The sequence below is a fragment of the Larimichthys crocea genome, chromosome III (assembly GCF_000972845.2).
Source record: "Larimichthys crocea isolate SSNF chromosome III, L_crocea_2.0, whole genome shotgun sequence".
NCBI lineage: Eukaryota > Metazoa > Chordata > Actinopteri > Sciaenidae > Larimichthys > Larimichthys crocea.
Genome location: NC_040013.1, coordinates 45,702,717 through 45,723,272, shown reverse-complemented (window position 1 = coordinate 45,723,272; position 20,556 = coordinate 45,702,717). Strand labels below are relative to the sequence as shown.

The following is a 20,556-nucleotide window of genomic DNA, read 5'->3' as shown; positions in this document are numbered from 1 at the left end:
CAGCTAACTAGCCAGCTAATTAGGCACATAGGCAGGTTGTGTTTCTCTGTGGTCAGCCTCCCCAACAGAAGCGAGCTAACAATGCTAAAAGTAGCTTTTTACTTGCTGAGCAATGACAGTAAAGTTGCTGAGTAATAATCTAAGTTTACAGACTGGCATAAATAGTAAGCTGTCTACTAAGTGAGAAGGGTGCTTATACAGTGCTTACAGTTGAAAGGTTCAAATATTAAATGTGGAAGTTTTTTATGGTAAGACAGTTTCAGGGAAGCCAGGAACGATTACAAGTTGAACAGAATATTTTTGGCTCCTTGTTATGCTCGCTTCACTCAGCCCAGCCACACACACACACCGGCTGCACATGGTTTTTGTTAACTGCTCTTTCAAGCTGCACAAAAAAAGGGACGAAACCATCAAATCTTCTGTTTTTCTCCCACCACTTACTGAGTTTATTTCACCTCCTTGAGAAAAGAGCCTGGTTGTGAGTGAGGAGGGAAGTTGTGAAGGTGATATTGCAGCTCGGAAGGTGACATGATGTAGGTGACATTGCTGAGTGTGTGCATGTGTGTGTCCCTTCCTTCCAGCTACTGACAGTGAACCCAGAGCATCGCTTCTCCGGCCTGTCTGACATGCAGACATCTCCCTACCTCGCTGACGTCAACTGGGACGCTGTGTACGAGAAGAAGATGGAGGCCGGATTTGTTCCTAATGTTAGTGTGAAGCAATCAGATATTAACACACACACACACACACACACACACACACACACTCACACACACACACACATTAAACACTTAAAAGCACACCCAGGCACTCCTTTATGTTTGCTGATCATAATAAGCATGTGTAGCAACTAAATAATGCAAAGGAAACTGAATGCAGCTTCTTCGCACTATTTATTATAAGAGTGTGTATGTATGGACATTACTGTGTGCATGTGAGTGCATTCATGTGCGTTACTCAGTGCATTTAGTTCAGTGGGCACTCTGTGGCTCTGTGCATAGCGGCTGATTTATGATCCTGTGCGTGAGTGTTTGTGTTTCTAATTATCTCGTGTTCATCTCCCTTCTACAGAAAGGTCGCCTCCACTGCGACCCCACCTTTGAGCTGGAGGAGATGATCCTGGAGTCGCGCCCCCTTCACAAGAAGAAGAAGAGGCTGGCCAAGAACCGGTCTCGAGACAACAGCAAGGATTCACAGTCTGTGAGTGACATCTTCATCTGCACAGGCTGATAAATCAACCAGAGAGCTGCTGGCCACACTGGAGTTATCCTACCTGTGATGTCTCTGTCTTTAGATATATGATTTTTTAAAATACATATCAGAATTTATTTTAAACAGGAAGACAAAGTACATGTTTACATTGTTGAGCCTGCTGTTTTTCTTCCCATCTTTACCAAGATGGAAATATTTTACGTCAGACCTGAGAAATATTAAAACAAAGAACAGATAAAAAACACTACTACAGGAGCAATGTGTGCACATGTATATGTGTCGGTTCAAGAATATTTATAGAGAGAGGGTCACATTTCTCATTAGATAACAATCTGCACCATCTTTCATATTTTATCTTTAAACAGGAGAGATAGACCACTGAGGATGCTGCATAACTCGAGTGTTAACAGCACTGTTGTGTTGAGGAGGAGGATTTAGGAGCTGTGAGGATGAAGGTGGAATTGAAGATGTCAATGCGTGTGTTAAAAGGCCTTTGTTCCCTTTTGAAGGGTTATTTTTAGCTTGTTTCACATTTAAAAGGGTTATTTTCCATCATGATTTGCAGTTCCCCCGTTAATGTGATCTTTGCATCTTTGCACAGATCAGATTAGTGTTATTTGCAGTCTGTAGCTGCTAAAAGCAAATGATTATAAAGAAGACACCAACACACACATATGTGTCTGAGAAAATTATAACCTGCCGCATAGGAGTATTCCTCACACATACTGCACTCTTTAAGAGGCAGGGCCAGTCCTGGATAACAATGCAGCTCAGGTTTACCTTGGTCTCCTGCTCTGTCAGTTCCCGTCAAAACTGCATATTTTTAGATCGGAGGCGAGGCAAATCCCAGCATCTATTTTTTTCTGCTGTGAATTATCTCTGTTCTCAGCTCAGTAGACAAAATGAATAACATTGTTCTAGTGAACATAAAGAGAGACTTACTGTACAAGTGTGCTAGCTGCAGGCATCCTGTATGTATGCTGATTAGCTGTATCTTTTCAGATCGTATGCATTCCCAAACAGGCAGTAATCTCTCCTTCGCTGTCAGACTGTCATATATTTTAAAATAGACTCTATACTGAACAGGAGGAAATAAGATTACAGCAGGATATTATACCAGTAAAAGTTATTACACCAGAGCAAAAGGGTTTGAAATTGAAGGAATAGTTTGACATTTTGGGAAATACTTCCCTGTCTGGAGTTGATGAGAACATTGATATGATTCTCATATCTGTACGCTGGAGCCAGCAGTCTGTTAGGTTAGCATAGAGACGTTTGTTGAAGCTCTACCGAAAGCTAAACAACAATTCATCCTTTTACAGGGTCATTTTAAAGGTCCAGTGTTTACCATTTAATGACACCTAGTGGTGAAGTTGCAGATTGCAACCGACTGAATATCCTCCATTTCAAGCATGTCAGAGTAACTACTGTGGCCAAAAAAAAAAAGCCTCTAACGAGGGCCAGTGTTTGGTTTGTCCATTCTGGGCTACTGTAGAAACATGGCTGACTCCACAGTAGGGGACCTGCTCCTTCTGTAGATATAAAGTTTCATTCGAAGGTAACGAAAACACAACAGTTATTAATTTCAGGTGATTATACACTAATGAAGATATACTTGATATATGATTATTATGTTACACCCCAAAATCTGACACACTGGCCACTGGACATATCTTGAACAGGTTTAGGTCAGGGAGGTCCTGGAGTCTAAAGCAAGATACCACACGGGAGCTTTAGAGGTTCAGGTAGGAGGTTTTTGTTAGTTTTGGACAGGGCTTCCTGTTTCAACCTGTTCAGTCTTTATGCTAAGCTAAGCTAACCAACTCCATATTCACTACATATTCACCATGAAGATGTGAGAGTGGTATCCATGTTCTCATCTAACTCTCAGCAAGTCAGAAATCTCAAACTATTCCTATCAAGCACAGAATGTTTGCTAGTTTTAGCATCTGGCATTTTATAGTCTAAGGGAATAATTGCTAATTGCTAAAAATAAAGGTTAATTTCAGCGCTAACAGAACGTCCTCCGTGTTTTAAAACAGACTCCATCCTGAGAAAAGACTGCGGAGAGAATAATATTACAGTAGGGTATACCAAAGCTCTAAAACAAAAGAGTCTTCACATTAAAAATGAAATTACTATTTCTTTTGTAGAAATGAATGAGATAATTAATACATGATAACGGCCTGTCCTGATGATCTCTGTGTGTGCTCGAACCAGGATGGTACAGTACTGTACTCTCTTTGTCTCTTCTGGCTCGTTATGTTTGATTGAGACATTATTTACCACAGACAGGAGATCTCCTCTCTGTATTTATGAGAAACAGCCCGTTCCCATCAGGCAGTCATCATGACATCAGTGTTATTAACATCAGGCCTAGTCCTGCCTGTGTGTGTGTCACGTGTTATCAGCACTGATCAGCGAGTGCAAGAAGTGTGTACCTCCAACAATAGCAGGGTTATGAGACTGTGAGTGTGTGTGTGTGTGTGTAGTACGTACGTGTGTATGGCTGCTTGTGTGTGCTCATACTGCGTTATTACCAAGATTATTAAATTATGAAGCCTTCACTGCTGTTGTCATGGCCTCAAGTGCTTTCGGAAATATGAGCTTCTATTTTTGTCTTGGGCCAAACATCCAATTTGAGGAGGGCTCACAAACAATTCATGACTTGTTTTAAAAAGAGCAACCAAGGATGGAAAGAGGGAAACGACATTTACGCGTCAGGGGTCACGCAGTCGACTGATCGAAGCTGACGTGAAGTTCTCGATGATGGTAACGAGGCTAATGTCCGCGTGGAAGACGACAATGACGTAACGTGATGTTTTGTGTGTTGACCGCCTGCAGGAGAATGACTACCTACAGGAGTGCCTTGAAGTGGTGCAGCAAGAGTTCATGATCTTCAACCGTGAGAAGTAAGAAAACACGAGAGCAGCAGACCATTTATAACACGAGCTAAAAACAGTTTTCTGTTTCTTCATTCAACAGTGATGCACCAACACACACACACACACACACACACAGTTATCATCCTGCTTCACCTAATGCAAATATATCACCAGAATTAGATCTAATGTTTATATTTAACTGAAGAAATGCAGCTCTGTTTGAGATTTATGGGTGCATCGGAACAAAAACAAGGTCATTCCAGACGGATGACAGGGCAATACAGTAATATTAATTGTCTCTTTGCATTAGTATTAAAATTTATTCTTCTTTGCTCCCATTTTCTATATCGTGACAGTTTGTCATTAAAGGAGAACTCTCCTGTTTTATTCTTGTAACTGTGGCTATCGATGATGATAACACTGCGGAGAGCTCACAATGTGGCAACGGCTTGTTTGTTTGAAGATTTGTTTCCACTGTATTAAGAGGTAAAACCAAGAGTGTGCTTCAGTGCACAGGAAAACTATTGCTGTGTCCCAGTTTCATACTGCATACAAATTGTATAAAGTAAATACTACATATGAATCTTTGAAGTATACAAGAATTCAACACATATTACTGTTTAATACCAATAGGCAATAATGTACTATGTGCAAAGGCACAAAATGTTTCACCACCATCCACAGTTGAGCTGTAAGAAGCTCCTCTATTTCCTTTGTTTATTACATTGTGGACAAGAAGTGTACATCAACACACACACACACTAAAATAAAATCAAGTAATTGAGTGTCTAGTATGGATTTGGGGCACAGTGTATGAGAGCGAACTATGAAAAGTGGAGTAGGTCAGAGTTGAACCAGAAAATCGATCATTGTGTGTAATCATGTTACCATTGTGTTCTCTTCCAAATAGGTTTGTCTGACTGCTCATGTTCCTCGTCCCATCAGACATTCTCAGCCATTACTTTGGACACCGCAGTGTTCTCATAGCTGTGATGGGACACACTCCAAAGCTTCACAAATAAAACTTTTACCGTAGTTAAGTCTCCATCACCATCACCTACATTTAAAACCATGACTGCGACTAAAAAAAAAAAAAAGAATAGATGACTGTGGAACTAACAGCGAACATGCCCTGAAGCATCACTGCTGCTGTGGAAAATCACAGAGGGAAAACCATCAGCAGATAAAAAAACATTAAGAACTCGCTGCAGTGTGTGAAGAGACACAGCAAACACTCGTTTATGGCTCTATAAAACAAAATCATAGATCATGCAGTGGATCTTGATAAAGTTACTGAGATCTGCATGTTATTCCAAACCTGAGTGACAGAGAAGCCTCTAATGAAATGACTTGTATATTTAGATCATAGATCAAATGTTTTTTAAGAGCCCAACCTGCTGTGTCTAAATATTCCGCATCTATAATATATGTCAGTAAAATACACACATTGCTGCATCTTAAATAAAGATTATGAGCTCCATATATCTTTTAAAATGTGTCCTCTCGTTAAGGCAGGGGAGGGATATTGGTTCAGTGCTGCTCTAAATTATTGCCTCATTTATTATTGACCAGGTCCTGCCACGGCAGCGTCAGTGAAATCCTTCTGTTTGGCAAATGTCTTATTATATCCTATTGCTCTAATTAATGGCAATCTTCTTCTATTTATAATGGAGGGCATAATATCTAGAATTATGCACAGCGGAAACGAGTGCTTTATAACAGACTCAAGGCCTCTCATTCCTTTGGATTACCAGCATGTGTGCATCAATTTGCGACTTTTCTGAGGACCGAATGAGGTCACAGGGATAAGAAAATTGCTCAGAAAAATAGGACGGTTTGTGTAGGGTTTTTTTTAGATTTTAGATTAAGAGATTTACATATGATACTTCTCATGCACGTTGGGTGATTACATGTGCTTCTCCATCTGTCATCTCACAGGTTGAAAAGGCGTCAGGAGGAGGGTCAGTCCGAGGCCGGGGGCGATGATGCCAGTGGAGATGGGGATGGAGAGGCCGAAGCCGGGGGCACCGATGACGACGCTCCAGAGCCAGAACCGGATCCAGATGCCGAGCCAGAGCCCGAATCCTCCTCCAAACTGAGCATGTGCGGTTCGGTCTGCTCCTCCCCCGGCAGCTGCTAGCGCCACATCGCCTCACAGTGACGATCGCAGGTCTCTCTGGCTGCTGCCATGCCAATAGATACGTTCACACCTCTCTCCTCTGTTGTAGCCAGGAGCGGAGGAAACGCACACTGGGTTCAACATGACGCACAGCAGGACCCAAAATGGCTCCCACCATTTCATCCTCCTTTCTTTCTTTCTTTCTTTCTTTCTTTTTTCTGTAGCATCCTTTCGGTAAGGCATGGAAGAGTTCCAGAGAGTCCCCGCCTACTGTCTGCCCTAGAGTAAGCTCTAACTTCTATGCAATGTTACAGTATAGCATGACAAATAAGGTATCACTTACTAGGAGGTGTCGTTCACAAGCAGAAAGCTCCACGAGCATGATGACATCCCGAGCAATAGCAGTCCACAGTTTTTGGAGGGTTGGCGTTTTGGCGGAGACGCCTTCTCAGCCTTCCTGTTCGAAATCTGATGGGGACACCTGAATAATTCAACACACGCAGGCACTCTGTTTATATATTTGCCTGTGTCACTTCAGTTCACCACCCCCTCCAGCCTCTTTCATGTTACACGTGCCCTAATTCAGAACAATTGTTTTTTTCATCTCCACCCGGAGCCCCTTCCTCCTCCTGTTTACAACACCTCTCCGCGACACATTCGCCGCGAGTGTTCATGGCTGCTCGCAGTCGGCCAAGAAATGTGTGGCTGTTCTCATGTTGTAAACCTGTTTTAAAAGTGGTGCCTGTTGATGATAATCAGTATTTGTTAATCACATTGTAGCCATGGATGCATTATAGGTCAAAATGCTTGTTTGAAATGTTAGCCAACTCTTCTTTTTCCAAGCTTTTGTAGGATGATAAGGTACTGTCATTTTACGGGAAATCAGTACAGCAATCAGAATGAAAGGTTTCGCTTGTCACTGTGTCTGTAATGATTACCAAGATTTAGTAATTTTAGCCCCGCACCACACTCTGACTCAAAGAGTATTTTGCTGCGGGGAGTAAAAACCAATCACCAACAATCACATCTTTTAAGAATCTATTAGAAAGCTCTGTTTACTTCACTAGACACCACCATCATCTCTTTAAGTGCTTGGTAAGTGTAAAGATCATCTCTCTGTAGAGCTTGTTTTTGGGCTTACTGTACTTAAATGTGTAGCTGTGCCCTGTTGGTACTTCAAATCGTATAGATGAGCTAGTCTATTACTGTCATAGTGATAGTGGTACATTTAAGGTGGCACCATTCATCTCAGTCTGAACACCTGGGAACATGTAGCAAAGGTCCACCTTAAAAACCCTAAGGCCTAATAAAATTAAACCCATGTAAATAGCATTCACTGTAGGTAATTAAACTCACCACAGTTTTATGTGGGACTGCGACATATAAACTAAAGGAAGAGCTGTGTGAAGCTTCATACTGCTTCGTTCTGCTCTTCTTTCCAAGTGTGCAGGCACAACTTGTAGGCAAAATATGCCAAAGCTTTTCTACCATTTGCATAACCATTTCTAAGGAACTTTGAGTGTGTGAATGTATGTCTCTTTTTCCCAGTATAACATAAAGTCAATGTTCCTTCTGCAAGTGAAAATACTATTACTTATACGATCATGTTGTGATTATGTATAAAGTATCTATTTCAGGTAAGGGGGGGAATCTTAAAGTAATAGTTAGACATTTTTTGGAAATGCGCCTATTCGCTGAGAGGATTGATACCACCTTCACGTCAGTGAGTCAAGCACGGAGCTGGAGCCAAGTGGCGATTAGCTAAATATAAAGGCTGGAAGCACAGAAAGTTCTGTCTGAACTCTTCTTAGCAGGACCACCTTAAGCTCACTAATTAACAGGTTTTATCATACACGATCAGAAATCTTCTAAAATATTTCAGTGGAAACTACATGCTCTATTTGGTGAACAACAGCCAGTCACAGTGAATTTCTGTGAATGCTGCACAAAGGTCCTGGATGGATGGATAAAGACAAAGTGTCATGGGGTAATTTGCTCTAAAAACCACAAATTATAGTGTACAGTGTATATTTGTGTACAGATTTTTAAAAATGTGCTCATTAGTGAGCTTCAGAGGTGGGGTGGGTGGATACTGGGCAGGCTAACTGGTGCAGGAGACTCTCGAGGGACTGCAAAGTGCTGGTGGCATGAAAAATGGAGGCGGTCACAGACATCAGTGGCGTGGGCTACATTTAAAACAGTTAAAAATGCTTTTAGTAAGTTATGATTTCTGTTTTGTATCACAGATTTTTCACTCTGTCTTAAATGCGAGGTTGTGAAAGACTGGCCAGATGATCTGACCATGAAAAAAGGCAGAGCTGCCACATGGTATTTAAGTAAGATGTCCACAAACTACACAACATAATCTAACCACATGTTGCAAGTTTTAATGATGATATACATTATAGCATTATAATAATAATTAACAGTTTAGCAGTAGGCTTGTTCGATGGTGCACAGTTTGCTCTCTTTGCGTTCAGTACATTAGCGGTGCAGGTGTGATGATGGAATGTTGCGGAGTAACAAGACCGTTTCATTGAGTATTATGTAACGTGCAAAGATTGCCAGCAACAACACTAGCTCAGCTGCCTCTGTAGTGGTCCCTCGGGCGTCTCCCAGCTGTTTGCATCTGCATCTACTCTTCATGCTAAGCTAGGCTAATCACCTCCCGCCTGCAGCTTCATACCTAACACACAGACTCGAGAGCGGTGTCAATCTTCTCATCTCACTCTCAGAAAGAAAAGCAAATGAGTGTATTTATCCAAACACAAAAAGTTTAACTATACCTTTAAACACTATACATTATAATTAGATTAAGAAGCTTCTTTAAAGGGATATAAAGTGGCATCTTCCAAGTCCGCCAAAATATATGATGAATTTAAGTCTCAAGCCCTGTGCTTTTTTTTGCATGTACCTTTACAGTATAAGCTTGTTTTTGCCAAAGCCTGGAGCTTGAGCCTTACTGGCTGATTTGTGCATGTACAAGCTTTTTGGTAATAGCATACCTCAGTGCACACCTGATTATAGACACAGTCCAAATCAGAGTATAACTGGCCTGCGTAAATGTTTCTGGACAGTGAGTTTTGTGAACTTTAAACTGTACAAAATCGTATAATTCCAGTGTTATATGGACGGCATGATATTATTAGATGATATGCAGTACCTTTTGGCATCCCGTAGATTGTCTTAATGCTTTGGTCAAGTATACAGGCTCGTACCCTTGCTGGATGAGTGGAATGAGGTCAGCACTTGTGTGTGATGCTCTGTTGTGGGTTTAAGTGTTGCATTATTGTCTGTGCAGCAAAGGAAGAATATTTGGAAGTGGGGCAGGTTTTTACTTCACCCCAACACTGAGTTTGCTGCATTATTAAAACACAGAATGTCTCCATTCGCGGAAAAGAAAGCTCAGTTATTTTTAAGACTCATTAAACCAGTCTACACTGAATCTGAATCAACAAAGGCCTGAAGTAGATGTTAATCATATGTAAATGGGTAATGACTGATTTGGACAGTTAATTTAAGTGTAGCCTTTCTCAAAGTTACAACACTAATCTACAGTTTTGGCATTGCAAATCTTCCTGACATGTTTCTTTCTGTGTTAATGTTCTGGATGCCGTTAGGTGTTTCCAAAAAAAAAAAAAAAAAAGGCATTGTGCTAGTGTTTGACCAGCAACAGCATGTCTTCTATTCAACCATTTTTCTGATGGATGCTCTCAAGGTGTACCATTCTGTAGATGTCTTAACTCTGTTGATACACTTTGAAACTCAGTGCCCTGTTGAGGAAACCAATAAAGAAGAAGAAGAAGAAAATGTGATTTACGCCACTCTTTTCCTCCTTGTGATCCTATTTTGCATAATGTTCTTGTGCTGCAGGATTTTTACAGGGAGTCAGTGAAAAGCCTTGTTACTGTACCAACTGAAACTGCTCCGTGTGTTTAAAAAAAATGCTGCTTTAACTGCTTTGATAAAGAAATAAATCTCCTTCCAGTAATTTTGCTGTCTCTGTGTCCGTCATTTCACTCATTACAGCATTTAAAACACAGTTTGCCTGCAGACAGTAGAGGGCGATGAAGAGCAGGGGGGTGAATTTAGTGAGCAGCGACATGCAAAGTGAATTCATCTTTTTGAATAACATTGTAAACGTGAGCTGTGCCAGTAAAAGGGGAAGAATCTAGGGCTGAATCTATGAGTGGAAACAAGATAAGGCTGTCACAGGATTACTAAGAGTAAATAATGCAGACCAGCTTCAGCCTTGTTCCTCTTTTTAAGATAAAAAATTTCATTTTGATATACAAATACAGTTTATGCATACACACAGTTTACAAAAAGATTTGCATTGAAGTCATGGAAGCAGATTTAATCCTTCAAAGTTCAAGAGCCTCCATCCTCCATGTCCCTCCTCCATGGATGTCCGGTTAGTTTAAGACTGGCCCCTCTGCTCTGGGTCCTTCAGGATATCCACAGTTTTCTGTCCTGTATTGTCCAACAGGGGGCGCCACTTTGGGTCTTCAATTGCATCCAGAAGAGCAGCCAGCTCGGTCTCCAAATTCTCAACTGTGTCCTCCACTTTCTGCAGGAAACAGGAGACATAGTTGTGTGGTTGATATATGAATAATACATTAATAAGTTGTAATATGAATAATAGAATCATCACCCATGAATTATGCAATCACTTATTTGTATGAATAATACAGTCGCCCAAAACTGCAAATAAAGTAAGGTCAGGGTTAGTGTGGGCTTTGTCAGATGAGATGAATGTGCAGACTTGGAGTATCAGCGTTTTGGAAAAAAGTTTAGCAATCATTGTTTTTGTTTTTTTTGCACAGTAAGTGTCTGTGGATGAGTGTGGCACCAAGCCACGGCTTTGTCGACATCCTATCCCTGAAAAGGAATGCTGAGGATGTTTTTGGCAGGCTAAGACGAAGAGAAAGCTGACATTTAATAATGAAGTTGACAACACCAGGGATAAAAACAGCCCAAAATCCTGGTGGTTTCAAACCAATCAGGGCTCACTCTGAAAGTGAGCTTGGTTTGGGGGAAAAAACAGCACCTTCTCTACTATATCCAGGCGGGTGTGAAGGTTCACATGCTCTTGACAGACAGTTGAACGCACCGCTCGAGGCCGCAGGTCAGAGTCAGGCCCTGCAAAAAAAGAAAAGATGCCGATTGGAGTGATATAAGCTCAGAACAGTAAACCACCTGATAAAAACTGTTTAAAAAGAATAAAAGGTATTAATCATCAAACATTTATTGATGTCACAGACCAGGTTTCCCCCTAAGGAAGCAATATGAGGTATGAACTCACACTGACATTGTGGGTAATCTGATGTATTTACAGTCTTGCTGAGCGTTACATAAGAAGATCGATACCGCTCATATCAGTACAGAGCAGCTGGTGAGTTTGGCCTAGCATGTATAGTTTGAGTGGGAAACACTTGCCTAAAAGTGACAAAATCCACCTTGCAGCACTTTATAAGCTTTCAAATGTACACGTTGTGTCTCATCTGTTAATTTGCATGAAACTGAAGTGTAAAAATTACTAGCGAAGACGCCAAGAAGTCACTTTTCAAGGCCAGGAGATGAGAAACAATGTGCTAATTAGCGTTGAGACAGAATGTGAGGTGAATATGATTTCACCCAATGCAACCTGACAGGAGGAGGCATTTTAGTAGAGAGATTGGATGTAATAATGTGCTGCATAAATGCACGGAGAAGCGAGGAAAAAGAAGACAGACTACAGGGAAAGGGTTCAGTCAGAGGCTGAGTTGCCACCGGTTGTTTTTGTGCAAATGAACTGAAGCGCACAAACGTTTGCGCTGTCAGTACAGCTCATTTTATTACCTTTGGACACCTTTCACCTGCCTTCCCCTTTAAAGCTAAGCTGGGGTCGAGTCTTTGGTGCTAAAATACAAAGTAAAAGTGAGACAGGTGAAAACATCTATTTCTGCGTTTCGTTCGTCAGATTAATGTAGTGTTAAGACTTTCAAATCTAACATGAGGAAAATGTGTTTCTTGGATCATTTTGCTTGTTTCCATTGTAAATTAAAAGAGTACACAGTGGTTGTAAAAATCAAAAATTAATAAAAATTTAATGAGAAAAAAAAGAGTACACAGTGAGTTCAGACCTCCATCAAGCCCAAAGCCAATAAGTCCTGTGATATGCAAATCTGTAAGCACAGCCTCTGTGAAAAATAATTTGTGTAATGAGTTCTTCCTTGGCCCACACCCTTTACCAAGTTTCAATAAATCCGGGCCAGCAGTTGTAGCATCGAAGACATAACTTCTTCAGTGAAGGTATTGATAATTTCATGTGTGTTATTTTCTTCAGTCAAGTAACACGTTACTCCTAATATCAGGAGGATGCTCGGCCTTACTCTCAGTCTAAAACGATGATCTGTGCGACACTCTGAGGAAACCATAATGCTCTTGGTGTGAATTCACTTCAGCAGGATGGGGAGGGCCACATTGTTCCTGCTGTTTTACCCTCACAGTCATGTTTCCAATTATCTGTTTCTCTTTGAAGCCAGCATATTTGAGAGGAAGTCTGCATTCTCTCACAGGAGTCTGCTTCCATTTTCCTAGCACCTTCTTAGTGGCTGCGGGCCAGGCTCCCATTGATGGCATTAATACGTTATAAAGCAGTGAACTTCTCATTCATTTACTGAATGCTGGCAGCCATGCTGTCGCTGTTATTTAGATGAAACATTCAGAGTGTGTGTTGTTACAGAGCATTAATGATACTTGGGTTCCCTCTGCAGAGTGGATTTTGTCAATATCATTCCTCTTATACTGTGGCTGCTTGCCAGTGACCAAACAAGGATGTGTTTTCACCTTTTCTCTCTGCAAAAATATAATTAGGCTCATTCCTTGACCTACTTTAGGTCTCATCTTGTAGGTAATGAGTTAGTAACTTCCAGTGAGCCAAAATACCTTGACCTCTTTTCCAACGTTAAAAACTCTACAAATCCAAACTGTCTTTGGTTTTCTTGTTTATCAGCTAATCATGTTGAACACTTGAGCACTATGAGAAAAATCATGTCAGGGTCATCTCCAACCTTCATATTATTTATTTTGTCTTCTCTATGGTGTCTCCAGGGTTCACTATCCTTACTGGAATGTCCTTACATGTGCACGCTTTTGGAAATATTAACTTTAGAACAAAAACACCAGACATTCAGTCTACTGTCAAATAAACACAGACTGTTTCTTTGTTCAAGTTTCTGTCTTCTAAGCTTTTTACCAGCAGTTTCACCATGGCATGAAAAAAAAGATGAGATTTATTAGTTTGTTACATTTGTTTGTTACTTTTAAAAATATATATATTTTTCTGACATACAGGTAGAAACTGAATAGTTTTTCTGTGGATCTCACGCTGCAAACAGTATCCATCCTAACAAGTCCGTCTACAGCTAACCCTTAAAATCCTTTCTTCCTTAAGCAATAAATGCAGTGGCAGCAGAGTCACCAAGAAATGATTCTCAAATCTTATTCTGCACATTGTCCTCCCATGTACGTCCGTGCCTTAGCATCAGGCTGCTTTAATTTCACAGAGGTATCCCATGGAAACATTTTACAAGCTCCATTACGCCGACCGGAGGGGTGCCAAGTTTAGTACATGCAGGAAACAGGCCAAGGAAGAGCGGCTGACGGATTGCAGGTACAACAAGTTCATTAGATTTTCTCACTAAGCGATTAAAGCAGATGTCAGCCCTGCCTGGTGTATCTCCCATGATGGAGGTTCTGTTGGACAAACTCGGGGGCATGAAGGCTTGGCAAACCTCACCTGCTTTGGTTTGACAGCGGCAGATGAATTATCAGCAGTCTGTTAAAGACATAAGGATTTCTTAGAAGCATCTGGAGGTAGAAGTCATTAAGAAGGTGTTTTTTGTTGTTGGTTTTGTTGCATTTCAAACCAACCACAATCTCCATCTGTAACGCAGAATTCTGCTGCTTTCAGCAAAAAAAAAAAAAAAAAAATCCCCTGCCTGCTCTACAGGAGGGGGGAAAACTTTCAGCTGAGAGCTGCATGCTGATGAATGCTGTTATGAAAAGGAAGACGTGTCTGCGCTGTATGCAATAAACTACAGATGTGATTAATGTGGCAGATGCAAATCTGGCTGGCTGGGATGTGATATTATCACCGGTCTGTTTCCAAACAGCGTGAAGGCATTCTTGTTTGTGTTGGCGTTTGCTTTTGTCCGGCTCACATGAAGACATTTTTCCCCTGTCAGGACTGTTCCAGGAGGTTGTGAAATCACACAGTAACCCCCCTTCTCACTCCAAGGAAACACACCACAGGAAAAGCAAACACACATACGTGATCTAATTCACCGACTCCACCCGAGGACAAAGGTGAATGACCGTGTGTGTGTGTGCGCAGGACTGTGTATGACGTATGTGTGTGTCTGTGGGTTTGTGCACTGACACGGCTCTCTGCGGGAGAGAGGGAGTTCAGTCGAGTGCAAAATTGAGAAGTCAGTGCAGGTCAGAGTGTTAGTTCACAACCACAGTGTTCATACAAACCGAGCTTGGCCTGACAGACGCCCATGAACACATTACTGTGGTTTACATTCACCGCAGAAGAACGTACTAAGATGTGTGTGCTAACAGCCTGCTTGATATGAGGTGAAAAACTGCATATGATTCAAGTCCAGTGTGCAGCAACACATCACAGGGCTTGGTGGCAATTCTAAGCAGTGCTCACTGCCGAGGGTAGTGCTTTCCAGAGTTGGGCGTCACTACTCTCCATAGGAAAACAATGTCACAGTCAGCTCAAAGCATTTTTACCACTGATCATGTGTCACCATTTACATTTTCACATCCTATGGTGTCAGCATTTACACCTCAAGGTCCCCATCAAGACAACCTGAAAATACTTCAAGAAAGTCATTTTTGAGGTGTTCTTCATGATCATTTAGGTTTTTTCATTTCCTGATAAATAAACATGAAAAGTTGTTGATGACTCATCCTGTACGCACACAAAATCTGCATCCAATGAATCACTTTCCCGCTTGTGACACGGCCAGAGCAGAGTGATTCCTGTTTTACAGCGTATGAGTGATTCTGAAGGTTGCTACATGCAGCTCACTGATTACTGTAAGAAGCACAACTTTATTATAACTTTATTCAGTGATTTTGGTGATCATAAGTTATACAGAATATATTTGCTGGTTTTGTCTTTGATGTCCTCCAGCTGCTCGGCTTTAACTCTCTGTGATTTACAGGGTTTCCTACTGTTAGCAGGCGACAGAACTAGGCTCAGCAGCATAGCAGCCTCTGCAATCAACGGGGAGTTGCACTACTGAGGTGATTTACAAACTTTTCTGATGCAAAGACCGCTTGAAGTAGATTGATAGAGTGACCCGCTAAATGTCACCTTTAACTCTTCAAGTCATAGTTCAGTTGCATGTAATGCTCACAGGTGAGCTGATATTTCAGGGTTTTTTTTACTTTAAACTTAAAGTAAAGTTCAACCTTCAAGATAAATATAATCCTGGGTGCTCAGTTGTGACTGTGTGTGCGAGTGTGTGTGCTTGTTGCATGGGGTGAATGTTCTTTTTGCTGTGTGCTTCCTGCAGTTGGCCATTCTTGCAGTATGAAGTCAGTGTAATTCACACTTGAGGCCGTCACTCACAGATTTGGCTCCGGAGGATTGGCCCACATTTTTTGTGAATTTCCATTGGATTTTAGTCACACTGGTGAACAGAGCTAAACACACTGGTAAGAAGCTGGCAGATGAAAATAACGGATGAAGGAAAGAGTGATTGTTTGAAACTTTGTGACAGTATATTAGATTAAGTGTAGCTGGAGCTGCAGTGAAATTAGTAACAGATGTGCTGGCAGTCCCTGAACACACACAGAATCACATGCATGTGTATGTGCACCCATGATGTCACTTCACCTTCATGTGTGTTTATCACTGACACATACTTGCACACATCTGTGAAGTATATTAAATGCACTGCATCATGCAACAGAGACATAAAATATGAAATGGACATGACTGGATCAGAACTTGTATCTAAACTGGTCCATAAATCATCTGCTCTAGTAAATCAACCCAACAAACACTGATCCGCTCAGCTGGACTCCCAGCTGTGAGTCCTCTGGCCCTTCCTGTCTGACCTGTGACCCCGTTCGACCACCCACCCCTCTCAACCACACCCAGCTACATCCCTTACCTGCTGCTGTGTAGCCAATCAGGAGGAAGATGAGTCCAACTGAGGAGGCGAAGGGGCGGGTCATGGTGAAACCTGGCGAGCAGCTGGTGACGAAGAGTGTGTGAGGGAAAAGAGAGAAAAAGAGGGTGAAAGAAAGAAAGAGAGACCCCAAATCTCCTTTAATTCTGAATCTGAAAATAAAAAGGTTTCTTCTCCTCCACAGCTCTTCTTCTCTCCTTCCCGCTCTCTTGCTTTCTAATCCTTCCCTCGATGACTTGGTTGCGCCCAGTTTCCTAATGAAAACATTAGATGCAGAACAAAAAGCTCAGTATCTGGGAAGGGGCGGGAGGGTTTTACTGGGGAGGGGACTCAGATCTGAGCTCAGCCACAGACTGCCTGGCTTCTGAAGACTGCTTTTACTTTTGATGTGGTTCACTGTTATGAGGTGTAAGTTCTGTGTTACATTTGTGGTCACTGGTATTTCTATATTAAAAAGCATTTTTTTACATAGTTTATGAAGAGAGTGTGACATAAGGGGACTGACCTCTTTCCAGAAATAAGATTTCAATGTCTACTGAGAGCCTATTTCAGGACAACACTGACTTACTGTGATTTAATTAATGCTGTGATGCATCAGAGACGACTTATTTTTAGCTACACTCAAGGTAAGATTGAAGCAGACAACCTTTTTATTTGTTTTTGTTTCATTATTTAAGTTGTTCTCTTCTTTATGAAGTCAATGAAAAAAATAAAAAGGCCGAGCTCTTTCTGGGAAAATCAGTCAGTGTTTCCGTTCAGCAGCAAGTCAGAGAAATCAAAATCAATTCAGCAGCAGAGAAATGCCCTTTATGATCGCATTGATTGGTTCCTGTTATTCTCACTGAACTGACTTCTCTCCCTCTGTCTGCGTGACTCACACACCAACCCACACACACACACACACACACACACACACACGCATGCATGCAAACACAGCCAAGACCATTGCGTAGCAAACATGGATATCTTCATTAAGCCAGGCTGTCTTCAGCCTCGTACTTCGCCCTTTTGTCTGGCCTGTTAAGCAGATCTACAGGTTAAGCAGCAAAATATAAAACTGGAGGAAAAATGAGTGAAGGGATCAAAGCAGAGAGAGAGAGAGAGAGAGAGACAGGAGATATTTCTGCCTGCCAGTGAAAAGCAGAGATACAGGCCAAGGACACAAGAAGATAAACAGTTATATGCCAAGGTCGTTTGATTTATTCTATTAGTTTAAGCAGAGTCAGTGGAAATGCAAAAGTCATCTTGGGCAAAGAGAGAAAGGGTTTAAAAAGCAGAACTGAAGGGACACAACACATGTAAAGGAATACTAGTTTCACTTACATACATTAAACACACAAACAAGAAACAGAATGCAATGAATTTCAAATCATCAACCCATATTCAGATGAACAGAGTACAAAGAAAGATATTCAATTTGATATACTACGTTGTTTCTTGTAAATACACACTCATTATAATAAGCATTCTGTTTTTATATTCCACACTGTGTCCCAACCCTTTAGGACATGGTGTTGTGTTAGTTGTTGTTGTTTAATTTTGGGGGGGTTTCTCACAGATTGCTGTTTTGCTCTTATTTATTTTAGGAATTATTCAAAAACAATTTCTCATTCATGAGTTTATTCAACAGGGACAGTTTGTATAAAATATAACATTGGTGTAAATGTGGCAGAAAAATGATTAGTATTTTTTTTATCTGAAGACGTTACAGTCACCCTACAAAAGAATATAGTATTGACATTTTAAAAGTAAATGCACGCAGAGCAATACTAAAGACACATCAGTTTTACTCAACATTCAAAACAGAAACACAAAACATACATGCAAAGCAATAAAATGGGAGGTATTAATGTTACATAATTATTCTGACTTACACAGCATTACATATGTCATACAGTTGAGATATCACAAAAGTTTAAAGAAAATGTTTTTTCATAGTTTATTTTATTAAGATAGTTTGTCAAATAGCATCTGGCTTCTTTTGCACTATGCTCCATATTTGTAGGTGCTAAAATATTCATGACAACACACTGACAGGGTGTCGTGAACTAATGTACTAATAAATGGAAAATGGAGAGGACTCAAAACAGTTATATATATATATATATATATTATATTTGTTTATATTTTAATTGTTTCTCATTAGAAACAAATATAGAAACATTAAAGAGTATTCTAAAGCAGCATGATATTAACTGTAAATGGATGTCAAAGTTCATCTCCTGAGCTCGACCTCTGTAGTGACTGTTTAAGTCCTGCAGGCAGACACATAAGCACAGAGCATCTACACGAATGCAGACTCAGTCAGAGGATCATGGCATCCAGTCGCCGGCGTCACACTGATCTGTGTGTGACAGACTGCTGGAGGCAGGGTCACCTTATCACAGGCTATTTCTGCTCAGTGCTCCTCTTTGTGTGATCTATATGTCTGTCTGTTTTGTTCAGTGTAATACCAGACAGTCATGATGACCAAATGGCATCATAAGCGATGAAAGACAGAGATCCTTGACGCCGGTCTTCACCATTTTGATCCAGTCAAACAGTCATCCTCACCTGAACATACAGTGGAGTTCACTAAACCTTGTTGTTGCCAACAAGTGAGCTCAGCTCTTTGTACCTGTATAGCTCCTGGCATGCACACTGTATTCCTGACACTTTTTAAGGAGCTAAATCTTAGTTAGGTGAGGTGTGTGGTCATGGTTGTAAAGTCTGAAGCAAAGCTCCACCCCCTGCTTTAAAGACATGTCATCAGTTGACCTTTGGTTTCCATTGACTGTGTCCTAATCCTACTGTAGATTTGTTGTATTTACAGAGACAGAATCAGCTGCTTGACTGAAATGACGGCTTCAAAAGTTTGGAAGCTTGTCATGTTGTCAGCTTACTGACGTTTCTGGATGTTTCACCATACATTATTGTATGATTAATATCCAAAGTATGATGAAAGATAAATCTTTAAAGTTGGAATTACTTTTCTTCCCATGGTCTACACTTGTATAATTCTGTAGACAAAGCTTTAATCCTCATCAGTCAGGTTAATGGTCCATTACTTTGGGACATTTTTTTTGCTATAATAACTTTAGCTGTCTGGCCAACTTTACTTCACTTCATGCATATCTCTCCTGTCACATAAAGTTCCTATTATCCTACTTTTGGATTTTCTCTTGGCATGTTTGACGTGTAAAGGTAGAATATATAACTTTCTTTTTGCTCTGAGCAGTTTCTTAAATTACCATACTATCATTCATACCAGGTTATGCTGGGGGATAACTAGTTGTGTTGTTCGACCTCAGTGGAAATAAAATAAAGTGTTTATATAACAGCTTCCTGTGAAGGCGGAGTGAAAAGCACATTTTCACAGATAGTCTCTCCTGGAAGACATCATAGTGTTGCACTTGGTTGTTCACATGCAACTGACAGAAATAGTTGTGTGAAGAGTGAAAAAAAAGTGTGTGTGAATGTCAGATCATCAGTCTGACACAGTCCACATAAAATGATACCTAACCCTAAGTGTAAAGGGTTCAGTATGCTTGAAATGAACTAAGTTGTACTGTACAACATGTTGTTAACCATGTGTGAGGGTGTTCTAAAAGCTTGCTGGACTCCTACGACAGCCCAAACTTATGAACCATCTCTGCTCAGAGGCATTCATAGTGTTGCACTCAATTGTACACACAGAAGCAGCCTAACCATGAGTCCACCATGGGTCGGGCCAACTGTGGCTCAGGAGGTAGAATGGGTTATCCACTTATTAGAACCAGTAGTTTGATCCCCAGATCTCCGGTGTGTCCTTGGGCAAGATACTGAACCCCAAATTGCTCTTCACGGCTGTGCCATCAGTGTGAATGTGATTAGCTCCTTTCTGATGTAATTGGCAGCTTGCATGTCAGCCAGTGCCATCAGTGTATAAATGGGTGAATGTGATGTGTAGTGTAAAAGAGCACTGAGGTATCAGAAAACTAGAAAGGTGCAATATAAGCACAGTCTACTTACTGTTTAACATGATCTTTTTAACATTTGAGTATGTGCATGTCTGTACTCAGTGGACTCATAGCTTTGCAGAGAATCCAGAATATCAGCCAACCAGGTGAGGAATTTAATCTTACCAACAAACTGAAACAAAACAAAAATGTATGTCAGTATT

At 40.9% G+C, this 20,556-nt stretch overlaps 1 protein-coding gene across 2 annotated transcripts in view; it reads left to right on the top strand.

The window, feature by feature from the left end:
- Positions 1–9,883, top strand: part of stk32c (serine/threonine kinase 32C) — a 79,399-nt gene extending 69,516 nt beyond the window's left edge. For both annotated transcript variants that reach the window (XM_010739669.3, XM_027277493.1), the window contains 4 exons: positions 582–707; positions 1,072–1,200; positions 4,057–4,124; positions 6,036–9,883. In XM_010739669.3, the coding sequence (XP_010737971.1) occupies positions 582–707; positions 1,072–1,200; positions 4,057–4,124; positions 6,036–6,237 (525 nt within the window). In that variant the 3' untranslated portion in view covers positions 6,238–9,883. The remainder of the gene's footprint in view (positions 1–581; positions 708–1,071; positions 1,201–4,056; positions 4,125–6,035) is intronic.
- Positions 9,884–20,556: the final 10,673 nt, after the last annotated feature.